The 20984-nt window shown below is 40.0% G+C and overlaps 3 protein-coding genes across 3 annotated transcripts; 2 read left to right on the top strand and 1 right to left on the bottom strand.

The window, feature by feature from the left end:
- Positions 1-167: 167 nt before the first annotated feature.
- Positions 168-10071, bottom strand: utp25 (UTP25 small subunit processor component). The gene is made up of 12 exons (XM_061063859.1): positions 9922-10071; positions 8875-8914; positions 8593-8785; positions 8257-8514; positions 8023-8111; positions 7523-7924; positions 6247-6463; positions 5948-6150; positions 4285-4467; positions 3865-3974; positions 2041-2286; positions 168-1266 (listed from the first exon to the last, which is right to left on the bottom strand). The coding sequence occupies exons 1-12, from the start codon at positions 10020-10022 to the stop codon at positions 1011-1013; spliced, it is 2298 nt and encodes a 765-aa protein (XP_060919842.1). The 5' UTR covers positions 10023-10071; the 3' UTR covers positions 168-1010.
- Positions 10072-11286: 1215 nt separating this feature from the next.
- On the top strand, positions 11287-13216 carry grxcr1b (glutaredoxin and cysteine rich domain containing 1 b). The gene is made up of 2 exons (XM_061062294.1): positions 11287-11815; positions 12851-13216. The coding sequence occupies exons 1-2, from the start codon at positions 11393-11395 to the stop codon at positions 12893-12895; spliced, it is 468 nt and encodes a 155-aa protein (XP_060918277.1). The 5' UTR covers positions 11287-11392; the 3' UTR covers positions 12896-13216.
- A 2135-nt stretch (positions 13217-15351) lies between these two features.
- On the top strand, positions 15352-20984 carry LOC132993470 (transmembrane protein 151B-like). The gene is made up of 2 exons (XM_061063335.1): positions 15352-15875; positions 17623-20984. The coding sequence occupies exons 1-2, from the start codon at positions 15798-15800 to the stop codon at positions 19018-19020; spliced, it is 1476 nt and encodes a 491-aa protein (XP_060919318.1). The 5' UTR covers positions 15352-15797; the 3' UTR covers positions 19021-20984.

The following is a 20984-nucleotide window of genomic DNA, read 5'->3' on the forward strand; positions in this document are numbered from 1 at the left end:
TCTCTGTCTGTCTTGATGCTCTTGCTGTCATGTGTGATGCACTTTGAATTGCCTTGTTGCTGAAACATGCTATTGAATTTAATTTGACTTGACTTTCATAAAGCACATTTATTTTTATGTTTTGTGTTATTTTTCCATAAATAATTCATCTAAAATAAAGACCATCATGAGGGAAAATTACTTCTTTTAGATTGGTTTTAGAATTGGGCAATACAATATTTTAAAAATGATTCCAGTACAAATCAACCAACACTGATACATGTTTAAATAACATGGCTGCAAAAAGAGAATTCCTTGTGCAGCCAATATTTTTCCTTTTTTATAAATGACCAAGCTTTAGGCAAAACACTTTCTAAATAGCACAAATGTGTTGGCAATATCTTGGTGGCAAAAAAAGTTGCACATGTTATTGTGCAGTTTAAGACAGTGCAGTATATTTGATTATTACATTAACAAATTGGTTTTAGAATTGCTAAAACAATAGAAAAAAAACAACACTAAATTTTAAAGTCTCATATTTGTTAGGACAAGATACAAAAAAGTGTAAAAACCTTCATTATTTTTTTCACTTTTAGGAAAAGTATAGATAGAACTAAGAATAGTATCCAACAATAGAGACGATAAGATAATGTGTTAACATGTACAATTACATGGAATTGAAATAGAAAGCAGAGTCATAACATCTTATTACAGTAACCACCCACAACTTATCAAAACAAGGTTTTATCATCTCCTCTCTTTGTGTCTTGAGGTTAGTTTCTATTTACAGCAATTCAAAAATGTCTCTGTCCTCCTGTATGTGAGAACGACAGTCTGAATATGACGGAGAGCTTCTTTATCCTCATTTTAAAGATGAATATAGTTCAAATGTATAACCAGTATGTACTCTGATATTTGGGTATCATGGCATGGCAATTAAATATTATACACCTGCATTCATCGTCTTTCCTGATACTCAATCTGAGGGAAACATCTACCACTGTTGACTCTTTAATTATGCCATATGTTCATCAGGAGGCTTTTTCCTCGCCCCCTGTGATAAAGAGGTGAACAGGCTTGTTGGAGTGCAGCATCTGTCCGGCTCTCTGGGCTCCGGTGATCGCAGCTAACTTTTGGGCATCGTAGCGGGAGTAGAGTGCAGTGCAGGTCCAGCTGGCACTCTCCCCCTGATCACCTGTTGCCAGCATGTTACACACCTCGCTGTAGAAGTGGGGGAAGGAGGGCAGTCCATAAAAGATCAGGTTCTGGATCCCTTTAATGGCGTACCTACACAAGAAGTCAGAGATCAGGATTTCTGCAGGGCTCAAATGAGTTACAAATGTTTAAAAAACGGGGCCTTGTGTTTTTCATATTTTACAGTCTAAATGACAGATGGGTATAAAGGATTTTGGTATTACTCCAGTAGATTACTCCAGTAAATTTCAGTTGGCAGGAGCCAGAAAGGTTACAAGTGCTTCAACATAAACTTTTTTTGGCTTCACAGAAGCCCATCTAATAAAATTGCTCATTTAGAGAAACATTTAAGATTTTTCCTATGGAACACCTCAGTGCTAAATTAAAGGGCAATGACAACCTATTTTATAATATTTGGCAACCCTTCATAGATTATCTTGCCACTGATCTGGTTGGCTTATTGCAGGAAGGGTGCCCACACTTTTGTTTTTCCCTTTGACATGTAATTTAGGTAGATAAGATTGTATTTTATGAATGTTTCATGTCACGTACATCTTTGTAACCTGCTACTGGATGCTTTGAATTTCCCTCTGGATCAATAAAGTATCTATCTATCTCTATCTGATATGATATATGTTATTACGACCCATGTATGTTATTACTGGTTTTTTTTCTTCAGTAATTTGGCTACATCTGTGCTGTCTTGTTCTGTGTTTGTTATGTGAAAAATTAATATGAAATATATATATATATAAAATAAATAAATAAATAAACAAGTGTTTGAAAATGTGTTGTAAACTATAGTCACAGTTAATTCCCTACAGATACTTTTTTAAAGTTAAGATGCATTTTTTTTAAAGAACTGACCTCTTGTAGAAGTGGAAGCGTTCAGTAAAGAGCAGGAACTGTTTGTCTCCTTTCTGGAAGAAGTGTCTTGCTCGGGACACCTCCGACTTGCTGGAATACTCGCAGATGCTGGTGAAGTTGATCTCCTCCTTCTTCATGAAGTTGCGGACGCGGACGTAGTCGAAGTAAGACGGGATGTAGATGAGAGTGTGGGACATTACAGAGTCCCTGTACTGAGGCAGCACCTTATCTAAAAAGAACTGAAACCTACAGGTTCAGTGAGACAGAACAGAAAAATGGTTTTAGAAGTAGCCATGCATTTGTCAGGATCTCTTGAGCTGCTGCATATATTGTGACCTGTTTTTTAATCTAGACAAAAAATCTATTAATGAAACACAGAGGAGGAGACTAAGCCAGCGTGCTTTTTTTACAACAACAACAACAAAAATAGTCGCATAGGGAATAGGTTACACGTGTGACTTATTTTCAGACAATTAAAAATGATCTACAATATATGAAGCATTGTCTTTAAAGACATACAGATATGAAGGCAAAGAATGTGCTCAGGTTAACGCAATACAAGATTTTAAAATGATTCAACACTGATACATGTTTCAATAACATGGCTGCAAAAAGAGAATTCCTTGTGCAGCCAATATTTTTCTCTTTTTATAAATTACCAAACTTTAGGCAAAACACTGTTTAAATATCAGTGTTGGCAATATCTTGGTGCCAAAAAAGTTTAAAATGTTATTGTGCAGTTTAAGACAGTGCTGTATATTTGATTATTACATTAACAGAGACTGTGTGGTATTAAAAAGTGTCAAAAATGATGACAACCTTAGTTGACACACTAATGTTATGTTTTTAAAGGGAAGTAAAAGAGGCATGAGAATGTAATCCCAAATAAAAATATTTAAAGACACACTCACACTAGGCCCAGTCGCCCTGTACTGTGCCAAAGCACGGATGTTCCACCTGGCCTACACTCACACTGTTCCAGGCCCAATCAGGCCTGAGCACGGTTACCTCTATTACAACTGTCATTACGTCATAATCTGACACATGCATGGCTTGAAGAGTGGTCCGCATAATGGGAACAACAAAGAGAACTTGATTGCAACTTTACTGACTTTGTGGCTTATTTTTGTGTTGTTTTGGTCATAACACTTCTGGATTTCTCAATGAGGCGACCCAGCGATGGTTTAAATGTCATGTCCTTTCAGTGTTTGTAACTTAAGAGGTCACTTTAGTAATTTGATTCATTTTAATATTGGACAGATGTATTTAACCTGGGGAAACAGTGTGTGCACCATTATTTTATTTTATTTATTTATTTATTTATTTGTTTTATTTTTGTTTTTTGCTTTTGTTTGTCTATATCCGTTTCTCTCACGTTGTATGTTAAGTACAAGATTCTATGTACGATATGGGAAATTTGATTTTTTTGTAATTCCATGTTTAAAAACCAATAAAAATGTTGAATACAAGAAAAAATGTCATGTCCATGTTGCTTACCTGTGCTTGTGCTCGTGCATGAGCATCTGTTCTGTGGGGAAGCCCACCTCTTACTATGCCAGTCTCAAGGAAGTGTACGGCACGGTACAGAGCCCTGACACTAGTCATACAAACTGGACTTTAGGGTCAAATGTGATTGGGCACGACACTGATTGCCTTGTGTGAGTGTGCCCTCAGACTGGTTTTAACATGAATTTTTCTGCTTAAACCCCTCCCCCCCCCCAAAAAAAAAACCCTCTATATTACCCAAGAAAATGTAAGACTTGTGACTGACTGAATCTGAATGTAAAGCAACATCCCAGAAACATTAGAAAAGACTAGCCTTACCGAGCATCGTGGTCCATGAAGCTGTCAGAAGGGAACATCTGAAACACATGAGGCACCTGAACCAGCACCAGGCTGATCGAGCCGGTTTTTGGCATGTTCTTCGTGGCTATCTAAGGGAATTTTTAAATACAGTCAATATTCAGATAGCAAGAAAGTACAAGAAAGATACTTTGTTAAAAATACAAAAAATGTGCACACTTGTACTTAAAAAGTCAGCAGGATACAGTAGCTAGCAGGGCTGTCCTGTCTCACAGACTTCAGTAAACAGCTGGATACTGCAACCACCTGGGATGACCTCAGGCTATGACATCATTTATCTAAGTCTCTTAGTTATGTGTCTGAATAAATTGCAGTCTGCGGTTAATGTTCAGTCCCAAGGGCAGTTCTAATGTTAACAGTAAAGTGCTTAAAGTTAAGTACCTGTCCTCGGTAGTTGGCACACTGCTTGGTGAGGATGTTGTTGATCTGGGGGTCCTGGATGGAGCTGAACACCAGAGTCTGCCGGTAGTGTCTGGCCCAGTTGTTCAAGTTCCACATCCTCACCCTGGAGAAGTCCACTCCATGGGAGTCCAGCGGCTGCAGGTTCATGTGCTTCATCACGTGCTGTAGAGGTGGTGACATCAACATTAAGGCTGGACTCAAGACTGAAGCCTCAGATTCAAAATCTGGAACTAATACGAGCATAAGAAATGGTTTCTCTTAATGAAAATATTTTACCATTTTAAAACTGTAAATATTAGTAAGATTATCGTGTGGCAGAGGGCGCAAAGCACCAACCCCTAACCCTTAGGAAGGATGTAATGTGAGCTCATTATAACACGGTTCACACAGATATAAACTCTTCTGTAGGAACTGGAGGTGACATTTAACTTCCCTTCACCTCTATCGATCAATGTTTCATGTGAACTCTACATGTGCTGATGTTTTTATTCAGACTTTAAATCGGTAACACCAATGAGAAAATGTTTTCTGCATCAATGGATTCAGGTATTTTATATAAATTCTTCATCTTGATGCAGATGGTCTTGTTTGCTATATTGTAGCTCAAAAAGAGACAGTCCGTCACATACAACTCCTTACAGCATCTTAAAGGCTTTATATGTGATTTTTTGATCCAGCAGATGTCGCCCTTGAGCACCAGCATGAAACCAAAACAACTTGCGCTGCATTGTTGTGTTAGCATGCTAACGCTAGCCATCTTTATTATGCTCGTATCTTCACACTGCATGTAAATTTACCTGAAATGAGTGTGATCTAGAAACACAGTTAAGCAGTGAGTACAGTATGTTATTCTTCTTTTCTCTAGTCCCTCAATTAAACAACTTTTATACATGAGGGGAGGAGTCAGCCGGCCGTCCGGGCGATGTAAACAAACTGAAGATAGGACTCTGAAAACTCTGAAAACATCACAGACAGTGGGACTCGGGTGTTACACCCATTGTAGACAGTCATGACTCACACTTATTTTCAGAGGAGATACTTGATTTATATTACATTTAAGTGTGAAAAATCACATTTTTACAAAGTGAGGAGGCATCGACAAGTCGGAAAATGTTCACGAGGTTAAAAGTTCAGATCAGCAGAGACTCATATTCATGACATGACTAAGATTCTTTAGTGTGAAATCACTTCAAAACAATATATATATATTTTTTTTTTTCTTAACCTGAGAATGAGCTTGTTTAAATTTACAGAGGGGGTCCCATCCATGGTGCCCTGCCATGTTTTGATAATTACCATTTACAGAGAAACGCTGGCTCTACACCAGACGCTTTAGCCCCAGAGTGGATGTTTTAATTTGGATGCCACTGATGAAAACACACTGCTCCTTTAAGACTGGATCTATAAACCCATAACATAACCATATTTTCTGGCACTGACCGTATGGACCATTCACCCACACAAAATATGACTTGAGTAAAAACGGGGACCAAAACTTCTGTAGTCTGAGCATATATGTTTCGATCAAAGCGTTCCACAACATCTTTTGAACAGCAGATGGCACCACATCCTCTCCCAGCAGGAGGAACATTACGCTGCTGAACACATTGTCACATCCCTCAATGTTGTGTGTTCTTCTTACCAAGACATGTTCCCAGTTCTGCATGAGGAGGACGTCAGCCTGGTCCACCACCAGCAGCTCGATGGAGGAGAGAAAATCAAAATCTCTCTTACTCTCTCCTTCTGCTCCCAGCACTGTGCGGAGGCCCAGAGGAGACGCAATGATGATGTCCGATGAATAAAACGGGGAGTAGAGACGTATGCTGCTCCTCACAATGGAGATGCCTGTTGTGCAGATAAAAACAAGTCAAAGCCTCAGACAGAAAAAACATATAACCTAATGGTAAATAGTTTTGACTATATTTATATACTCAGCCGTACCTATCCTGAAGTGATCGTCCACGTTGCCTGAGAAAATGGTGCGGTAATCGTCTGGTCTCTGCGTTTTGGATGGTTTCTCATCTTCCTCCTCTCCAAACTCTTCTTTGAACCTCTTCTTGTTGTTCACCACGATTTTTTTACCTTTCGTTTCCAGCAGGCTGATGAGCGTCTGGACAACTCTCAGAGCTCCGCCTCTGAACGGAATCAGAATCAAGACCTGAAAAAATGAACGACGGCCATTAAAAGGAGCTGCTGGGCAGTAAAGACATAAATATTTGGTTTTATTGATGAATGATGAGCTGCATTAAAAATCTTGGAGGAAAAGTGAATCTAGTGAACTTTAGCACTTTTTTCTTTCAAACAAAGAGTCAGGACAAGAACATATTGCCTAATCGATATATTTTGTCTCACCCTTAATTAGAAATGTAAGGAGCTTTGTTTACATTCATAACACATCTGTAAGGATGTTCCAAGGTGCAGGCTAAAAAACCGAGGTGACAGAGCTCCCAATCTGTGGAACAGTCTACCTGTTAATACAAGAACTGCTCAGTCCATCGAAAACTTCAAATCTTTGCTTAAAAAAACTTCACTTCACTTCCTCCCATCCAGAAGATTGCAAAAAAACGCTGCCTGACCAGAATTCAGAAAATCAGCAGAGACACGTCCCACCCCCACCAAGGACTGTTTTCGCTGCTGGACTCAGTTTTTCGCTCATGAAGCAGAACTTCCAGGTTCTGTAACAGCTTCTTCCCACAGGCCATAAGACTTTTGAACACAAAAAAGGAATCCCTCCATTCCCCCTCAAACCCCCACACAGGACTACCTCACTGAACTGTAAAATACAATATAACACACATCACAAAAGTGTAATATATTTGTCTATATAGTAATTTTATACATAGCTTTTCTTTTTATATCCGCACCTTATTTTTCGATGTAAATACTTGCTGCTGTTTTTATCCTGCACTACAACGAGCCAAATGCAGCGAAATTTTGTTCTTATCTGCACTGTAAAGTACAAGTTTGAATGACAATAAAGAAAGTCTAAGTCCAAGTCTTAGTCTAAAACTGACCTCTTTGCTCTGGCCTTTAATACAATTTGAGCTTGACATTTTGAAATTTTTATTCATGCTCCTATTGATTGTGTTTTTATTGTGTTTCATTCTAAATGTTATTTTATTTGTTGTTTTTACATTGTGTTTTTGTACAGCACTTTAGTCAATCCAGGTTGTTTTAAATGTGCTATAGAAATAAAGATGTTTGTTTGTAAGTTTACCTTGGGCCTGGTCAGTCCTTGGTCTCTGGGTTCATCCTGTGGCTCGGCTCCAGCTTTAGTCTGAGTCTTCTGCTCTCTCAGCTGTGCGTTATGAGCCAGGACCTGAGAGTTTGCTTTCAGCACATGGTTGAGCACGTGGAGGCAGTATGCACTGCGGACCTGAGGGCCCTGGTTCAGAGGGCAGGTCTCTGGGTAGTAGAGGTCCTTGTAGGAGCCCATGAGAGCCAACAGCTCAAGCTGCAGTGAGCCGACCTCCCCTTTGGGCTCTGAGGTCTGGTTTAAGTTCTTCCAGTTAGACTCCAAAAGTTTGTGGAAAACAGGGAGATTTGTGTCTTTCTGTTGACCGATCGATCCAAACTTCTCCAGCGGATTGGTGCAGAGTAATGTGCCCAATTTAGGCCACTAAATACGGGGAAAGACATTGACATACATGAAGTTTGTTTACAACTTTTTTAAATAAATAAAAGTGTGTCAATCGTGCCAAAAAGTGAAAGCAATACCGTGATCTGTGCCTTTGCCTTGCTGCCAGATGTTATCCTCTTCACGTCCTCTTCACCTAGTTCTGTGTCCAAATGATCTGAAAACATGTCTGTGTACAGAAAAAAAACACTCCTTAATCTTTTTTTCTCAATCATCCTAGCTGAACAAAATGTTTACTTACTTTGAAAACAGAATACAGGTAACACATGAAGCATCTCTTACATGTACCCAGATAAGATTTACTCTTTTGTAACCTTTGTTGTCTTCTTGCTCTGCAGTTGTTTTTGTATCCTCCTCTCCTCCATCTTCTTCAATGAAGTTGGTCTCCAAACAGAAATGGGATTCATTCTCCTTGTCTTCAAATTCTTCACCTCCTGCCTCCTCTGTCTCCACCATCTCCTCTCCTTCTGCTGCCTCAGTCAGAGCCGTATCGGCATCCTCGGGTTCTTCCTCTCCGACGTCATCTTCTTCACCATCCTCACTCTCATCACCGACATCTTCACTGTCCCCTTCTATTAAAAGCAAGATTTAGTCAACTGTGAAGGCTTCTTCTATACTTTTACTCAACATGCTTGAGATAGACAGCTCACCTTCCTCCAGAAGCTCTTCTTCTCCTTCCTCTTCCTCATCATCATCACTGCTCTCCTCGTCACTCTGCTCATTGCCGGTGGGTTTGCCGAGCGTTGAAAGAAGTTTCTGATAGGCTGTTTTCTGCTCTGGTTCTTCCTCCTCATCCTCCTCCAGATCATCAGGCTCAGCGTCAGAGTGCTCTGGGCTTGCAGGCTGGAATAGTTCATTCATAATATTACAAAACAGTCCAGAGTCAAACAATGGCTGGATGGTCCACACGTTTTTTGTGAAGTACTACTCACCAGTTTAACTATTTCAGTTCTTTCAGGACCCTCACTGACTCTGTGAAAAACACAACAAGAAACATGTACTTAGCTATGCAACTTGGACAGCGTGCATATTTTAGGACACACACAGTAGGTCTTTTCTCATTTCTCTATTTGTGCCTCCTCCCACCTGTGACCCAGAAATCAATCCCTGCAAGCCGTCTAATGGGAGTTTCCATTAACTACACAATGCAACGTGGCTACTAGCTACTGTAAAGAACTTTTGGTTGTTTCTCTTTTTATGTGTAAGCTGGTTTTCTTTTTTTTACTTTTATTCACCAAAACGTGCATACACACACTCACACAATAAAAAAAAGAGATACAAACAAGAGGGGAACTGTGGTACGATACAGTTTTGCAAGCAGATTTAGACAAAAACAAACAAACAAACAAAACAAAAGGAAAAGGGTCAGTAAATAAAATGAATGAATTAGAAAGAGGGACAAAATAAGTAAATGAGCAAACAGGACAAAGACAAACATGGGGACAGTATAGTAACAAAATGATGTAAAATAAAACTGGTGGGATAGGTTGTACACATGGTGATGATTTTTGTTGTTATTTGTTTGTTTTTGTTTTGTTTTTCACTTTGTATGGGTGCTAACATGATGATTACCAAATACAGACTGTTTGTAAATTATATAAAAATTGTTGTGCTAGTTTCCTGTAATAAGCTGGTTTTCAGTTATTTAAACATTATCCCACACTATTATTTCCCAGCATCTCTAAAAACACACATTAGCATAATGTCAAGAGATTCATTGATACACTGTTATGATACAAACTAAATTCGAAAAATGATGCTATCTCTGAGTAAATACTTCTGGTTCTGGTATGAATTAACAATTACGATATCGGGTTCATTTGAACAATTTCGGCTTCATACGAATAAAACACAAATTTAGCTGGCATAGCTACCCACTATAAGTTTCCTGAATGAAACGTAGCTAGTTGGCTAACATAAACATAGCTAAAGTATCTTAAATAGTCTTTACGACAGGCCGGATGTGCTGTGCTGCTTACACATCGTGGAATGGATGCTCCTCTCCAAACTCCTTCAAATGTTTCTTCTGTTTCTTGGATAAACTTGTAAATAGTTGCGTATTCTGTCTTCTTCTGCCCATGTTGACACTGTGCTGCACACGTGTGGTGTCGCTCCAGCTTCTTCTTCGCTGGTTGTTGAGAATGAGTAGGAGAGGTATCACCGCCTACAGGTCCGGAGGGGAACTACAGGTTGTGCAGTTTTGAGCTCAGAGAGAGATGGAGGAATTGTTGAGCAAATTCAACGCAGTTTAAACACAAATATATGATGAAAAAAAAGAAGAGATAGATAATTCAAAGATTGTTTATTTAAATAAGATATGTTAATTATAGGTAACTGCACATTTTATGCTAGAAATGTTCCAACTACCCCATGACTGATCTTTGAAGAAGCATAAGTTTGATAGAAACCCTTTAAATGATTAAATATCTACAATCAAGTCATATTTCAGTTGTCGTACAAAGTTATATAATTACCTTTACATAAGCAAGTATCCATTAAAAGAAAGATACAAATGTATTATACTCTATTTTAGTGGCATTTAAATTAATTATAAACAGAATCTTTTAGTTAATATTGCTTCAATAAATATTTCGAAATATAAAGTTATTGACATCATGAACTTCCAATAGTTTAAATTATTTTGGAATCAATGATTAATTAATTCACCCAAAAAATTGTCACTTTTATTAAAAAGTAGCTTTATAAGATAACTAAGGACAAATCAGTCTTGGATTCATGGATTAGTCTTATTATCTATTATTACTTATTTTCCTTATGTGCAGTCAAAGTGACAAACTGAAAAAGTCTGATTATGTCAAATATGAAACACTCAATATTAAATTAATGTTTCAAATGCCATGCTAGCTTTAAAATTGATTCATTGTCCACATAAGCATAGGCTACAGTAACCTCTGTAAACAGATGATAATATTTGATCTGAAATGCATTTCCTCACACAGTTATTCCATTAACTATTCTATATCAGAAGTAATAAGTTTAGCAATAAATCTTAAATATCATTATTACAGCAGGCTGGTGAGTTTTGGGTAAATTATTGTTCCTTTTGTCAGGGGAGAAAGGGTTAATGTTGTGCACAAAAGGTTATCTGTATACTCCTTTTAGAGTAATTGTAAGTCAATTCTTGCAGCACATTCAGAGTCTGTATCTCTTAATGAGCAGACAGGTCTGCAGTCTGCTGTTAAACCTTGATCAATAATTGAACATGGTAATATCATTTTACTGTTTGCCTGTTTTAGCTGTTACCATGGCAGAAGCTCATCTATTATTTACCATATTGGTGTCTAGTTTTTGTACTCCGGGTATTTTCAGCTCATTTTGTAGCCGTCAATGGGGATATTATTGATTGATGATCACACACTACTATGGCTTAGACTGACAGAGCCTGTTTGGCTATTCTGATGGGAAACATGTGAGACATTTTCTATATCAATGGAGAGGCCAAAGGTGAAAGAGGAGAAAGAAAAGGCTGGGAAAACGGTTCGGTTCAGGGTAGCTTCTGCCAACAGCGGCCGGGTCCTGACGGAGGTGTTCAAGGATGAAACACTCTGGAGCAGCTCAGTGTCGGACTCGGTGGACTCTGACAACACCAGCAGCCCGGAGACAGAACAGGGGAGCTCACCACCCACCAGTGAGGCCAACAGCCACCTGAACGGTCTTGTGGTGGTGGGATCTGCGCAGGAGGAGAACGGCGCTGAACCTGATGACCTGCTTCTTTACGCCAGTGCCAAGAGAGATATGCTCTTCAGCAACAAGCGGATCAATATCTGCAGCAAGAATGGGACCATACGAGGAGTGAGGAACAAAGTGAGCGCAGGCCAAGTTCTCTTCAACAACCTCTCCAACATGTACTCAGTAAGTAGACAGGGCAAAAAAGGATGTCAACATCAAGTTACAGATTTACTTTTTGTCATTCAAAATACTTCAATTCTCATTTTTATCTTCATTTTCTTCTTCATCACCTTTCTATGCAACAATTCAGTCCAGTGTGATTTATACAAAAATGTAGACCAAGTGGGCAGAAATGTTCAGATGCTTTAAGCTGCAAAAATGTTCCTTATGATCATTTGATGTCAAGTGCTTCACTGCATCTCCAGAAAAAATGATTTTGCAAACAAAAATGATTGAACCGGATGTTTTCATTTATTGCAAATTGAAATCAACAGTGCATCAAATAGTTTTTCTGTAAACAAAAGCCTGCATTGAACAGCTCTTACTTTGCTGAATGAATCTCCAATGTATACAGGGAAATACATGACCAACTGTTGGTGTTTAGGAAATGCAGAATTTTCATAATGTTGTCTTAAAACATCATATTTGCAGAAGTATCCATTTTATTCTACTGTTACTATTGCAGACAATGGAAAGAGATAATCTTTTAATATATTTCCTTGGATAAATAATTACCATCAATAAATTCTCAAGATAAAGAGTGTGAGCTATCAAAACAATTTATTTGTCATGTGTCTTCCTACTTTTTTATTTATGTATTTAAATTAGGGACAGTGCACATTAATAAACAGAAACATGTAAATATGCCAGATTGTAGCGTTCGGCATATTTCCATCTGTAGTCCCTCTGCAGGCGTGTGTACACATTTACATAAAATCCAAAATGACAAGCGGAAGCAAACAACATAAACTGCACATTAGTTGACAGTGATACATTTATACAAGCATTAAAGTGGCAGAAAAACAAACAGTTCGAGTGACCAAGTGACATTCAGAGTTAAAGTTCTTAAAGTTTTGCTGCTGGAGGTCAAGTGGAGTTTTGCACATTATGAAGTACCTGGAGCCTGTAACTTTATAGTACATCAGTGTTCTTATATATTTTTTCTTCTGTGTCTCCTCTCCAGTCAGTAAAAAACTGTTGCTCTCTTTTTCCTTGAAGGGTTCCCTTCGTCATCAGAAAAGGAGACCTTGGGAAAAGGAGTGAACAGTTTGGAAGAAGCAGTTTCACATCATTTTGAGCAACAAGAAGAAACCGTGTTGCTGAAGATTTTGTTGCATTTGGTCCAAACTAGACCTCATTACTTCAGTTATACAGCTTTATTATATCTGGTTCATTCTAATCTTTCTTTATCACAAATTGTTATTTAAAGGACTAACCAAACAAACTACGAAAGTTACTTTACTGGACCTTCTAAGACTCTGAATTACTGATTATGATCTTACATTTTTTTAGACATTGTATACATGTGCCCTGAATTTCATATGATTTTGATATTTGGTGGAGTGTGGTTCATTGCATTAAAGAGAATTCTGTAAAACATGAATATTTTTAATGATGTCCATGTTGTGGATGTGGTGTGCTTCATATATATATATATATTTTTTTTAAAGATTTATTTTTGGGCTTTTTGTGCCTTTATTGGAGAGACAGGACAGTGGATAGAGTTGGAAATCAGGGAGAGAGAGAGAGGGGAATGACATGCGGGAAAGGAGCCACAGGCTGGATTCAAACCCGGGCCGCCCGTCTGGAAGACCACAGCCTCCATACATGGGGCGCGCGCACTAACCACTGCACCACCAGTGCCCCGTGTGCTTCATATTTTCCATCGTTCAATTTATAAAGAGTGAAAATATGAACTTTTATTTTGTATTTAGAGGAATTTTGACCTTTGTACTTTCCTCTTACTTCCCTATTCTGTTAAATACCCTCCATGTTTCAGTATCACAGACTGAAGACAGACTTGCAGACTGACTCATAAGGAGGTGTATTTTACGTCTTAAATTACACTAAAATCCCCAAAATTCCTTTGGCAATGTATTGAAGCCAGTTTATCATTTGGGAGAATGGATGGATGGGAGAGTAAGGAAAAAGGGTATGTCCCCTTTCCCTCCTCACCCACTAGAAACCCTAGAGGAAAAGAAAAGGAGTTGTGAGGTTTAGATAGGGCTAGGAGCTAGGGAAGGAGGTGTGGGGGTTTAACAAGGTGTCAGGGAAGGAGGGGTTGAACGGCCATGGCAGATGTCGTTGGAGAAGGGGTTTCTGTATTGCTTTTAAAAAAGACTCAAGAACCTTTTCCTCAAAGAATTCTTATTTTTTTCCTTCCTTCTTCTCGAGAGTCTGTTTTATAACGATGATGATGATAGACTTCAGGAGGCTGGCTTTCTTCACTGGAGCTGCTGTTTTTCCAGGTCCTCTTTGGCATGGTTCAGGGAGGCCTTCATCCTGCAGGTGTCTGCAAGGAGCTGCCTCTGGTCCACTGACATTTCTATTTCTTGTTTGCCAGGTCCTTTTGGGCGGGCTCCGGTGCTTCCTGCAGCCTAATGGCCTCTTCTTTATCTTTTTTGTTCTCCAGGAGCTGACACCTGTCCGTCTCCCACTGTCACCTGTGTCACCAGCTCCTTTTGGGCCTGTTCCTTAGAGCCTCTTCTTGAGTTCAGACAAAAGCTGAGACATGCCGTTGTTGTCCCAGTGGTGTCTCTGGGTTGGCTGTGGCTCAGGTGGCAGACTCGGTCTTCTCTCAACTGGAAGGTTGGGGATTCGATCCCCAGTTCCTGCAGCCACATGTCCGATGTGTGTCCAAGTTTTTTCCACTTCATGGATACTTTACACGGCAACCATCAAGACTTGAAAATCAGTACATAAGTTTAAGTCCATTTACCATCTCTGGTTCTCCATGTCCTCTTGGGCTTGGTCCAGGGCAGCCTTCATCCTGCAGGTTGTCTCCTTTTGCTCTCAGAGAAGGCGGGACCTTTCCCTATCAGACTGCAGGTATGTCCTCCTCCCGTCATTATCATTATTTTTCACTGGGATTAATTTACCATTTTGTCACAGATAATGAAAAATAATGATTTAGTTAAAATTACTTAACTCCTTTCCTCTATAATAACACACACAGTATAACAAAAAGATCAGGTTTGGCAAGATTGTAAACAATGTAAAAACACAGTGAATATTCATAGAAATGTGTTTATTTTGATTTTAAAAGAGACTAAAGTATGAATTAAGTGTCTTTGTGTATTGTTTTATGAAACTCTTTGAATTACGTCACAGTGACGTCATCATTAGTTAACGGTGAGCAACAGGAGTTAATCCTATAGTATTTCATGCATTACATTTACAAGAGTCATACATTACTTAAGCATTAATTAAGCACTAAATAAGTAGACTATAACATTTGTAAACTAATTGTACGATTTTAGGATTTTAGGAGCATTAATTAGATTTTATTATCTTGAGGATTGTCAAATGTGTAGCCTGGTTGTCTGTTTGTTATTGTGGATTATGGTTTTCATTGACACAGCACACAGTGAGTTTTGGAGAGGACTTTCCCTTTAACTGACAGATTTCTGCATCTCCATCTCACCTGCCTCAGTCAGTTTATAGGCTACCAGCTCTCTTCACACCGTTCACTGTACTGTTCACGGTACCGTCACCTCCCGCACACACACACACACACACACACACACACACACACACACACACACACACACACACACACACACACACACACATCCAAACACAGCGGGCTCAGAGGGGCAGGGCATGCTTTTTGTTGTAATGAGTACCAACTACTAATCTACCATCACACTGCGGCACTGACTGCTACAACAGACGGTAGGATGCGGGCTTCCCATTAGACACCCACCCGTATTTATTTATTTTTTTTAGCCACCGGAAACATCCCTTTAATTTGAGCTGCACCGATCAAACATGCCTCCGTCGACTCGTCTCGGGCTTTTCTCAGGGTGGAGGGACTCTAAACGAGAACAGATGGGATGCAAGTAGCTCGTCTTGCTTGAGGGACTCTGCAGAGCAAGGTAGTGAAATCTCTTCCCCTTCCCCACTCCACGCCCTGTCATTATCATCAATAGCTGCCCTGGCAACCATGTCCCCCCCAGCATCGGCTGCGACAGCGACTGAGAGCAGTACGACCACCGTTCTGGAGGAGGACACCAGAGAGGAGGTATTATCCCCTAACATCTCTCACAGGAGCGAATGCATGTTGTGTACTGATGTGTTTGTTGGATCCTGGCGCAGAGCTCCTATTGACCCGTGAGCACAGGGAGCACAATGTGACACACTGCAGGTAACATCACTTATCAGGGATTTACAAAAGAACTCCTTGGTTACAGCTTCACATCAGTAGCAATACAAATCTAGAATATTTCAGCCTGCATTCACAATTTCAGATTAGAAAATGGTTGGACACATGTGATTGGCAATATTAGCATCCTTAACCACCTTCCATCTAACCAGCTCTGTTGTAAATATCTCTCCAACAGACATCTATAAAACGGCATGAAATGTTCCACAGAGCTGAAAAAAGGAACTTGTTATCCTCTGCTTGCACATTGATTGTCTGGGAACCAAAGGGAGTATCCAATGTAGGGGTGTTACTAATATAGCTGCATGACCCGCTCATTACACTCAAGTCCAGATCTAGTTAAAGTCCAAGTTAAAACATGGTGCAGCTGCTGTGATTATTCACAATCAGAAAAGGATTTATGATACACAAGGAGTTCATCTTGGTGTTTTGGTGCATTACAAGAAACTTAGACATAAAAGAAATCAAGTAAACAGCAGTTTTAAAGTGTTATAAGAGTTTAACCCTCATGCATCACTATGGACATTTTTGTCCATTTGGTCAAATGTTTCCTCTTCATCTGTCCATCATTTTGTCTGTGTTAGTGCATATGGCACACATTTTTGTAAGAAAGTCTCTCTCTTGACACATTTTGGATTTTAATTTTGTAATAGATCAATAGAACACTGTGAAACATGTTTACTACCCTCTTAAGTCACTAAGGAGAAAAATGTCCACTTCCAAAAAACTGCTATAAATATAAAACAGATTGATATTTTTTTCTACTTTTTTTGCATAAATCTCTTAAACAACTCCAGCCCTGCTCAAAACTACCAAACATTAAATACTTTTTTGGAGTTTAACCCTTTAAATGCCAGAATCATGTAATCAACCTGGCATTTAAAGGGTTAAATTCCTGATAATTATTCATTATTTGGTAGTTTTGAGCAGGGCTGGAGTTGTTTAAGAGATTTATGCAGAAAAAAGTAGAAAAAAATATCAATCTGTTCTATTTTTAAAGCAGTTTTTGTAAATGGACATTTTTGTCCTCTAAACAGTGAACTACATTTTAAATCTGATGCTACACAAAAACCAACAATGCATCAAAGTCAATATTTTGGATAATCTTTGACATATCCAAGACTGATTTAAAAAAAAAAATCCCCCTGCCACCAAATATTTTTTATATGGAAAATAACTAATTTTTTTGTGTTTTTTATTTCATAAATAACAACAATGACATCAAGTAATCAAACTGGCATTTAAAGGGTTAAATTCCTAAAAAATATTTAATGTTTGGTAGTTTTGAGCAGGGTTGAAGTTGTTTAAGAGATTTATACAGAAAAAACTAAAAATAAATATCAGTCTGTTCTATTTTTATATCAGTTTTTTGTAAGTGGACATTTTTGTCCTTAGTGACTTAAGAGGGTAGTAAATTAAACTGATGCCTGAGGGTTAATATACAGTTTATTTGGGAATATGTAAGCTGTTTTACATTGAGTGTGTAAGTTTGAAATACAGAGAGAATTGATCAGCAGGGATGTACACTGCAACACACAGATTGATAAATAAGTTATAACACAATGACTGTTTTCATCACTTACTCTTTTGTATTTTTGCTCCACAGCAAAAGCCCCTGAAGCAGTCTCTGAGCAAGTCACTGTGCCGGGAGAGTTTCTGGAAATGCCTGCTGCTGTCTGTTCTCATGTACGGCTGCATGGGAGCGATGGTTTGGTGTCATGTCACCAAGGTGACCCGCTTCACCTTTGACAGGAAATCCATGATGTACCATGACAGCCCCTGCTCCGACGGCTACATCTACATCCCTCTGGCCCTGCTGGGGATGCTCTACTTGGTCTACCTGGTGGAGTGCTGGCACTGTCATGTGAAGAACGAGCTGCAGCACAAAGTGGACGTGGAGGGCATCTACGAGCGCATCCAAAGAATGCAGCAGGCCAAACCGTGCATCTGGTGGAAGGCCATCAGCTATCACTACGTCCGCAGAACACGACAAGTCACCCGCTACCGCAACGGAGACGCTTACACCAGCACCCAGGTTTACCATGAACGAGTCAACACCCACGTGGCAGAAGCTGAATTTGACTACAGTCATTGTGGTGTGAAGGATGTTTCCAAGCAGCTGCTGGGCTTGGAGAAGTGCGCGCTCACAAAGATGCGCTTCACCAAATGTTTCAGTTTCGCCAACGTGGAGTCGGAGAATTCCTACCTCACGCAGCGAGCGAGGTTCTTCACTGACAACGAGGGCCTGGACGACTACATGGAAGCCAGGGAGGGCATGCACCTGAAGAACATCGACCTGAAGGAGTATGTCATCGTGATGTCCGACCCTGAGCGCCACCCCTGGTATCTGTCCCACTATGTCTTCTGGTTTGCCTCTTTTCTCACTTTCTCCTGGCCTCTCCGAGTCTTCTCAGAGTATCACACCGCGTACGTCCACTATCGCGTCGAGAAGCTCTTCGGGCACGATTACCTCCCCGTGACCCCGTGTGAAGAGCGGCCATATTGGCGCCGCATCCCCCGCGTTAACACCATTGACAGTACAGAGCTGGAGTGGCACATTCGGTCCAACCAGCAGCTGGTGCCCAGTTACTCGGAGGCGGGCCTCATGGATCTGGCTCAGTGCCCGTCCAGTTTCAGCGGGACGCGTCAAAATTGCGAGCGCTGCCACAGAGCCGTCAGCTGCTCCTCAGTGTTCTCCCGGAGCGCCCTCAGCATCTGCACCGGCGCCGGCTCCCGCATCCCCTTCAGCGGCAGTCGCTTCTCCTTGGCGCGCCGCTACGGCTCCCAGCGCAGCTTCTTCTGGAGGAGCGGCAGCTTGGATGACCAGGAGAGTCCCAGTGAAAACACCCGCTGCCTCTCGGAGCGACTCGCCACAGATGAAGAGGAGCCCCCGGACTATGAGGACGCACTGTGCTACCCGGTGCTCATTGTGCATTGCAGCGAGAATTGCCACAACCACAGATCGTTCCACAGAAACGGCTCGTGTGTGGAGACTTCCTTATGACTATGCAGTCACTGACAGAACAACAGTGGCATTTCTGTAGCGTAAAAACAATTTGCACATCAGAAGTGTGTAAATGAGTCTTAATGTGAGATACACAGATCTGTGGCTGTGTTGTCTGAAACAAACGCCTGATGTCTGAATGTGTGAATCACCAAAGCAATAACAGTGGTTGGTGAACTGAGACGAAAGCATCAGAAATATGTGAACCTGTTTGGATACACACACAGATACAGAATGTATCTGCCTTGCTTGCAATTAGAAGCAAGCAGACAATGACTGTTACAATGTACAACATTGCCAAGAAGAGCTCATAAGCGTACCGTATAGATGAGAGTGAAACTGGAGCTGCAGTTACCTCAAAAGACCTTTCTGAGGCCACTTTAATCATCTCATTCATTCAGTGAAATGTCAGTAACACAAACACGTCAGAGCTGAGCTGTGAAACAAAGTCAGAGCTGTTTGTGATCATCATCAGGAAAGGTTAGGTGGATACGTTAAAGTCTTTTTTATTACAGCAATAAACTGTGAAAATAAAAACAATCCTCTCGAAACATATCACAAAGATACGTCAGAAACCAAACCTCCAGTCAAAAAGAGACACTTCACTCATGGATGTTCTCACAGTTGATAAAACCAATCAGAGATGTTGAAACATTTTCTTTATTTGAAGCAGTGTAAATGAATTCTCATGTACATACATGTTTTATTAACAGGCCTCATTTAGTTCTACCTGAGTGAATGTTTTCAAACGAGCCTTTTGACACCTGCAGAATACAGGTATACATTTATGTTCAGTGTGGTTTTTATGTTTCAGTGCTAAGTGACATAAAACCAGAAATATCATTGACTGTGTAATGGAGGTGGGTGTAGTTGCCTTGGTGTCACCCACTGACTTTGGACTTTGCCTTTTTTAATCCATGATTTGGGCATTTTTCCTGTCATGGTGTGCTTTTTTATTTTAACACCGGAAACAACTACATTTGGGCAACATGGCGGATGTTGCTTAACATCCAACTGGTTGACAAGTTTTGTTGTAGTGACCTGTCAGTCCATGTTTGCTGTACTGTAATCCTGCTTGAGTGTCAAGATGACTTGAATCTACAGATTAGATCCATATGCGTATTAGAAAAAGAACTTGGTCCTTTTCCCCATCTGTTTTCATCATAGACTGTATAAAACATGGACGTAGTCTCAGTGACGTCACCACTGGTTTTTTGATGCCCACTTTTGAAGTCCATCAATGGTGGCTGCCATATTGGAATTGCTATCTCAAACTAACTTTCAGTCAACCTAGTAAGAGGTAAAGAGGCGGACCTGAGAGGGGCCTCTAGCCTGCTGACAGATGTGCCTGACTTTTAGTCAGATCAGCCACGGCCATTAATATGACTAACTCTTAACCTTCATGAAAAAACAAATGGATGAGATTTACCCACATACAGCGTATGCCAATGAACCCATGAGCTATTCGGACCAAATCTGTATTTGAACCCGGCTGTAAACCATTTTTTTTCTGCTCTAAAAATGGCTTTTTTGAAAGGGTTTGTATGTGACTTCTGGTGCTTTTGACACCCGAGGAAATTCAGCTTTTTGCACTCCTGCATTGGCTTCATTTTTGAACACCAGATGTTGCTGCTTGGTTTTCATACAATCTGATTTCTTTTACATCCGGTGGGGTTGCCTCTTGCTTTCCTTTAAAGAGAATACAAGGTGACGGCTACACCAACTTCTAATATACAGTCTATGATAAAAACATCTTATCTTATTATTTAAGACCTTGTACCCTTACTCAGTATAGATGTGTCTTCATCACTTCTTGACTGGTTTACTATCGAGGCTTGTTTTGCTGCTTCTACAATGGATTCGACTGTTGGTGCTAAATATCAACTCCAGAGAGAAACATGACTTTGTTTTGATGTTGATGGATTAACACTTACTCCTATAAAAAAAGTATGAGGGCTGAGCGT

The sequence above is a fragment of the Labrus mixtus genome, chromosome 18 (assembly GCF_963584025.1).
Source record: "Labrus mixtus chromosome 18, fLabMix1.1, whole genome shotgun sequence".
Lineage (NCBI taxonomy): Eukaryota > Metazoa > Chordata > Actinopteri > Labriformes > Labridae > Labrus > Labrus mixtus.

Bases quoted from the DNA above. Each gene is read 5' to 3' on its own strand.
- utp25 (XM_061063859.1), bottom strand. From the start codon at position 10,022: ATGGGCAGAAGAAGACAGAATACGCAACTATTTACAAGTTTATCCAAG. The intron at 2,287-3,864 runs GTAAGGCTAGTC...CTGAACCTGTAG, and splicing joins TTCATGGACCACGATGCTCG to GTTTCAGTTCTTTTTAGATA. The intron at 1,267-2,040 runs GTCAGTTCTTTA...CTTCTTGTGTAG, and splicing joins CGCTTCCACTTCTACAAGAG to GTACGCCATTAAAGGGATCC.
- grxcr1b (XM_061062294.1), top strand. From the start codon at position 11,393: ATGGAGAGGCCAAAGGTGAAAGAGGAGAAAGAAAAGGCTGGGAAAACG. The intron at 11,816-12,850 runs GTAAGTAGACAG...TTTTCCTTGAAG, and splicing joins ACCTCTCCAACATGTACTCA to GGTTCCCTTCGTCATCAGAA.
- LOC132993470 (XM_061063335.1), top strand. From the start codon at position 15,798: ATGTCCCCCCCAGCATCGGCTGCGACAGCGACTGAGAGCAGTACGACC. The intron at 15,876-17,622 runs GTATTATCCCCT...TTTGCTCCACAG, and splicing joins AGGAGGACACCAGAGAGGAG to CAAAAGCCCCTGAAGCAGTC.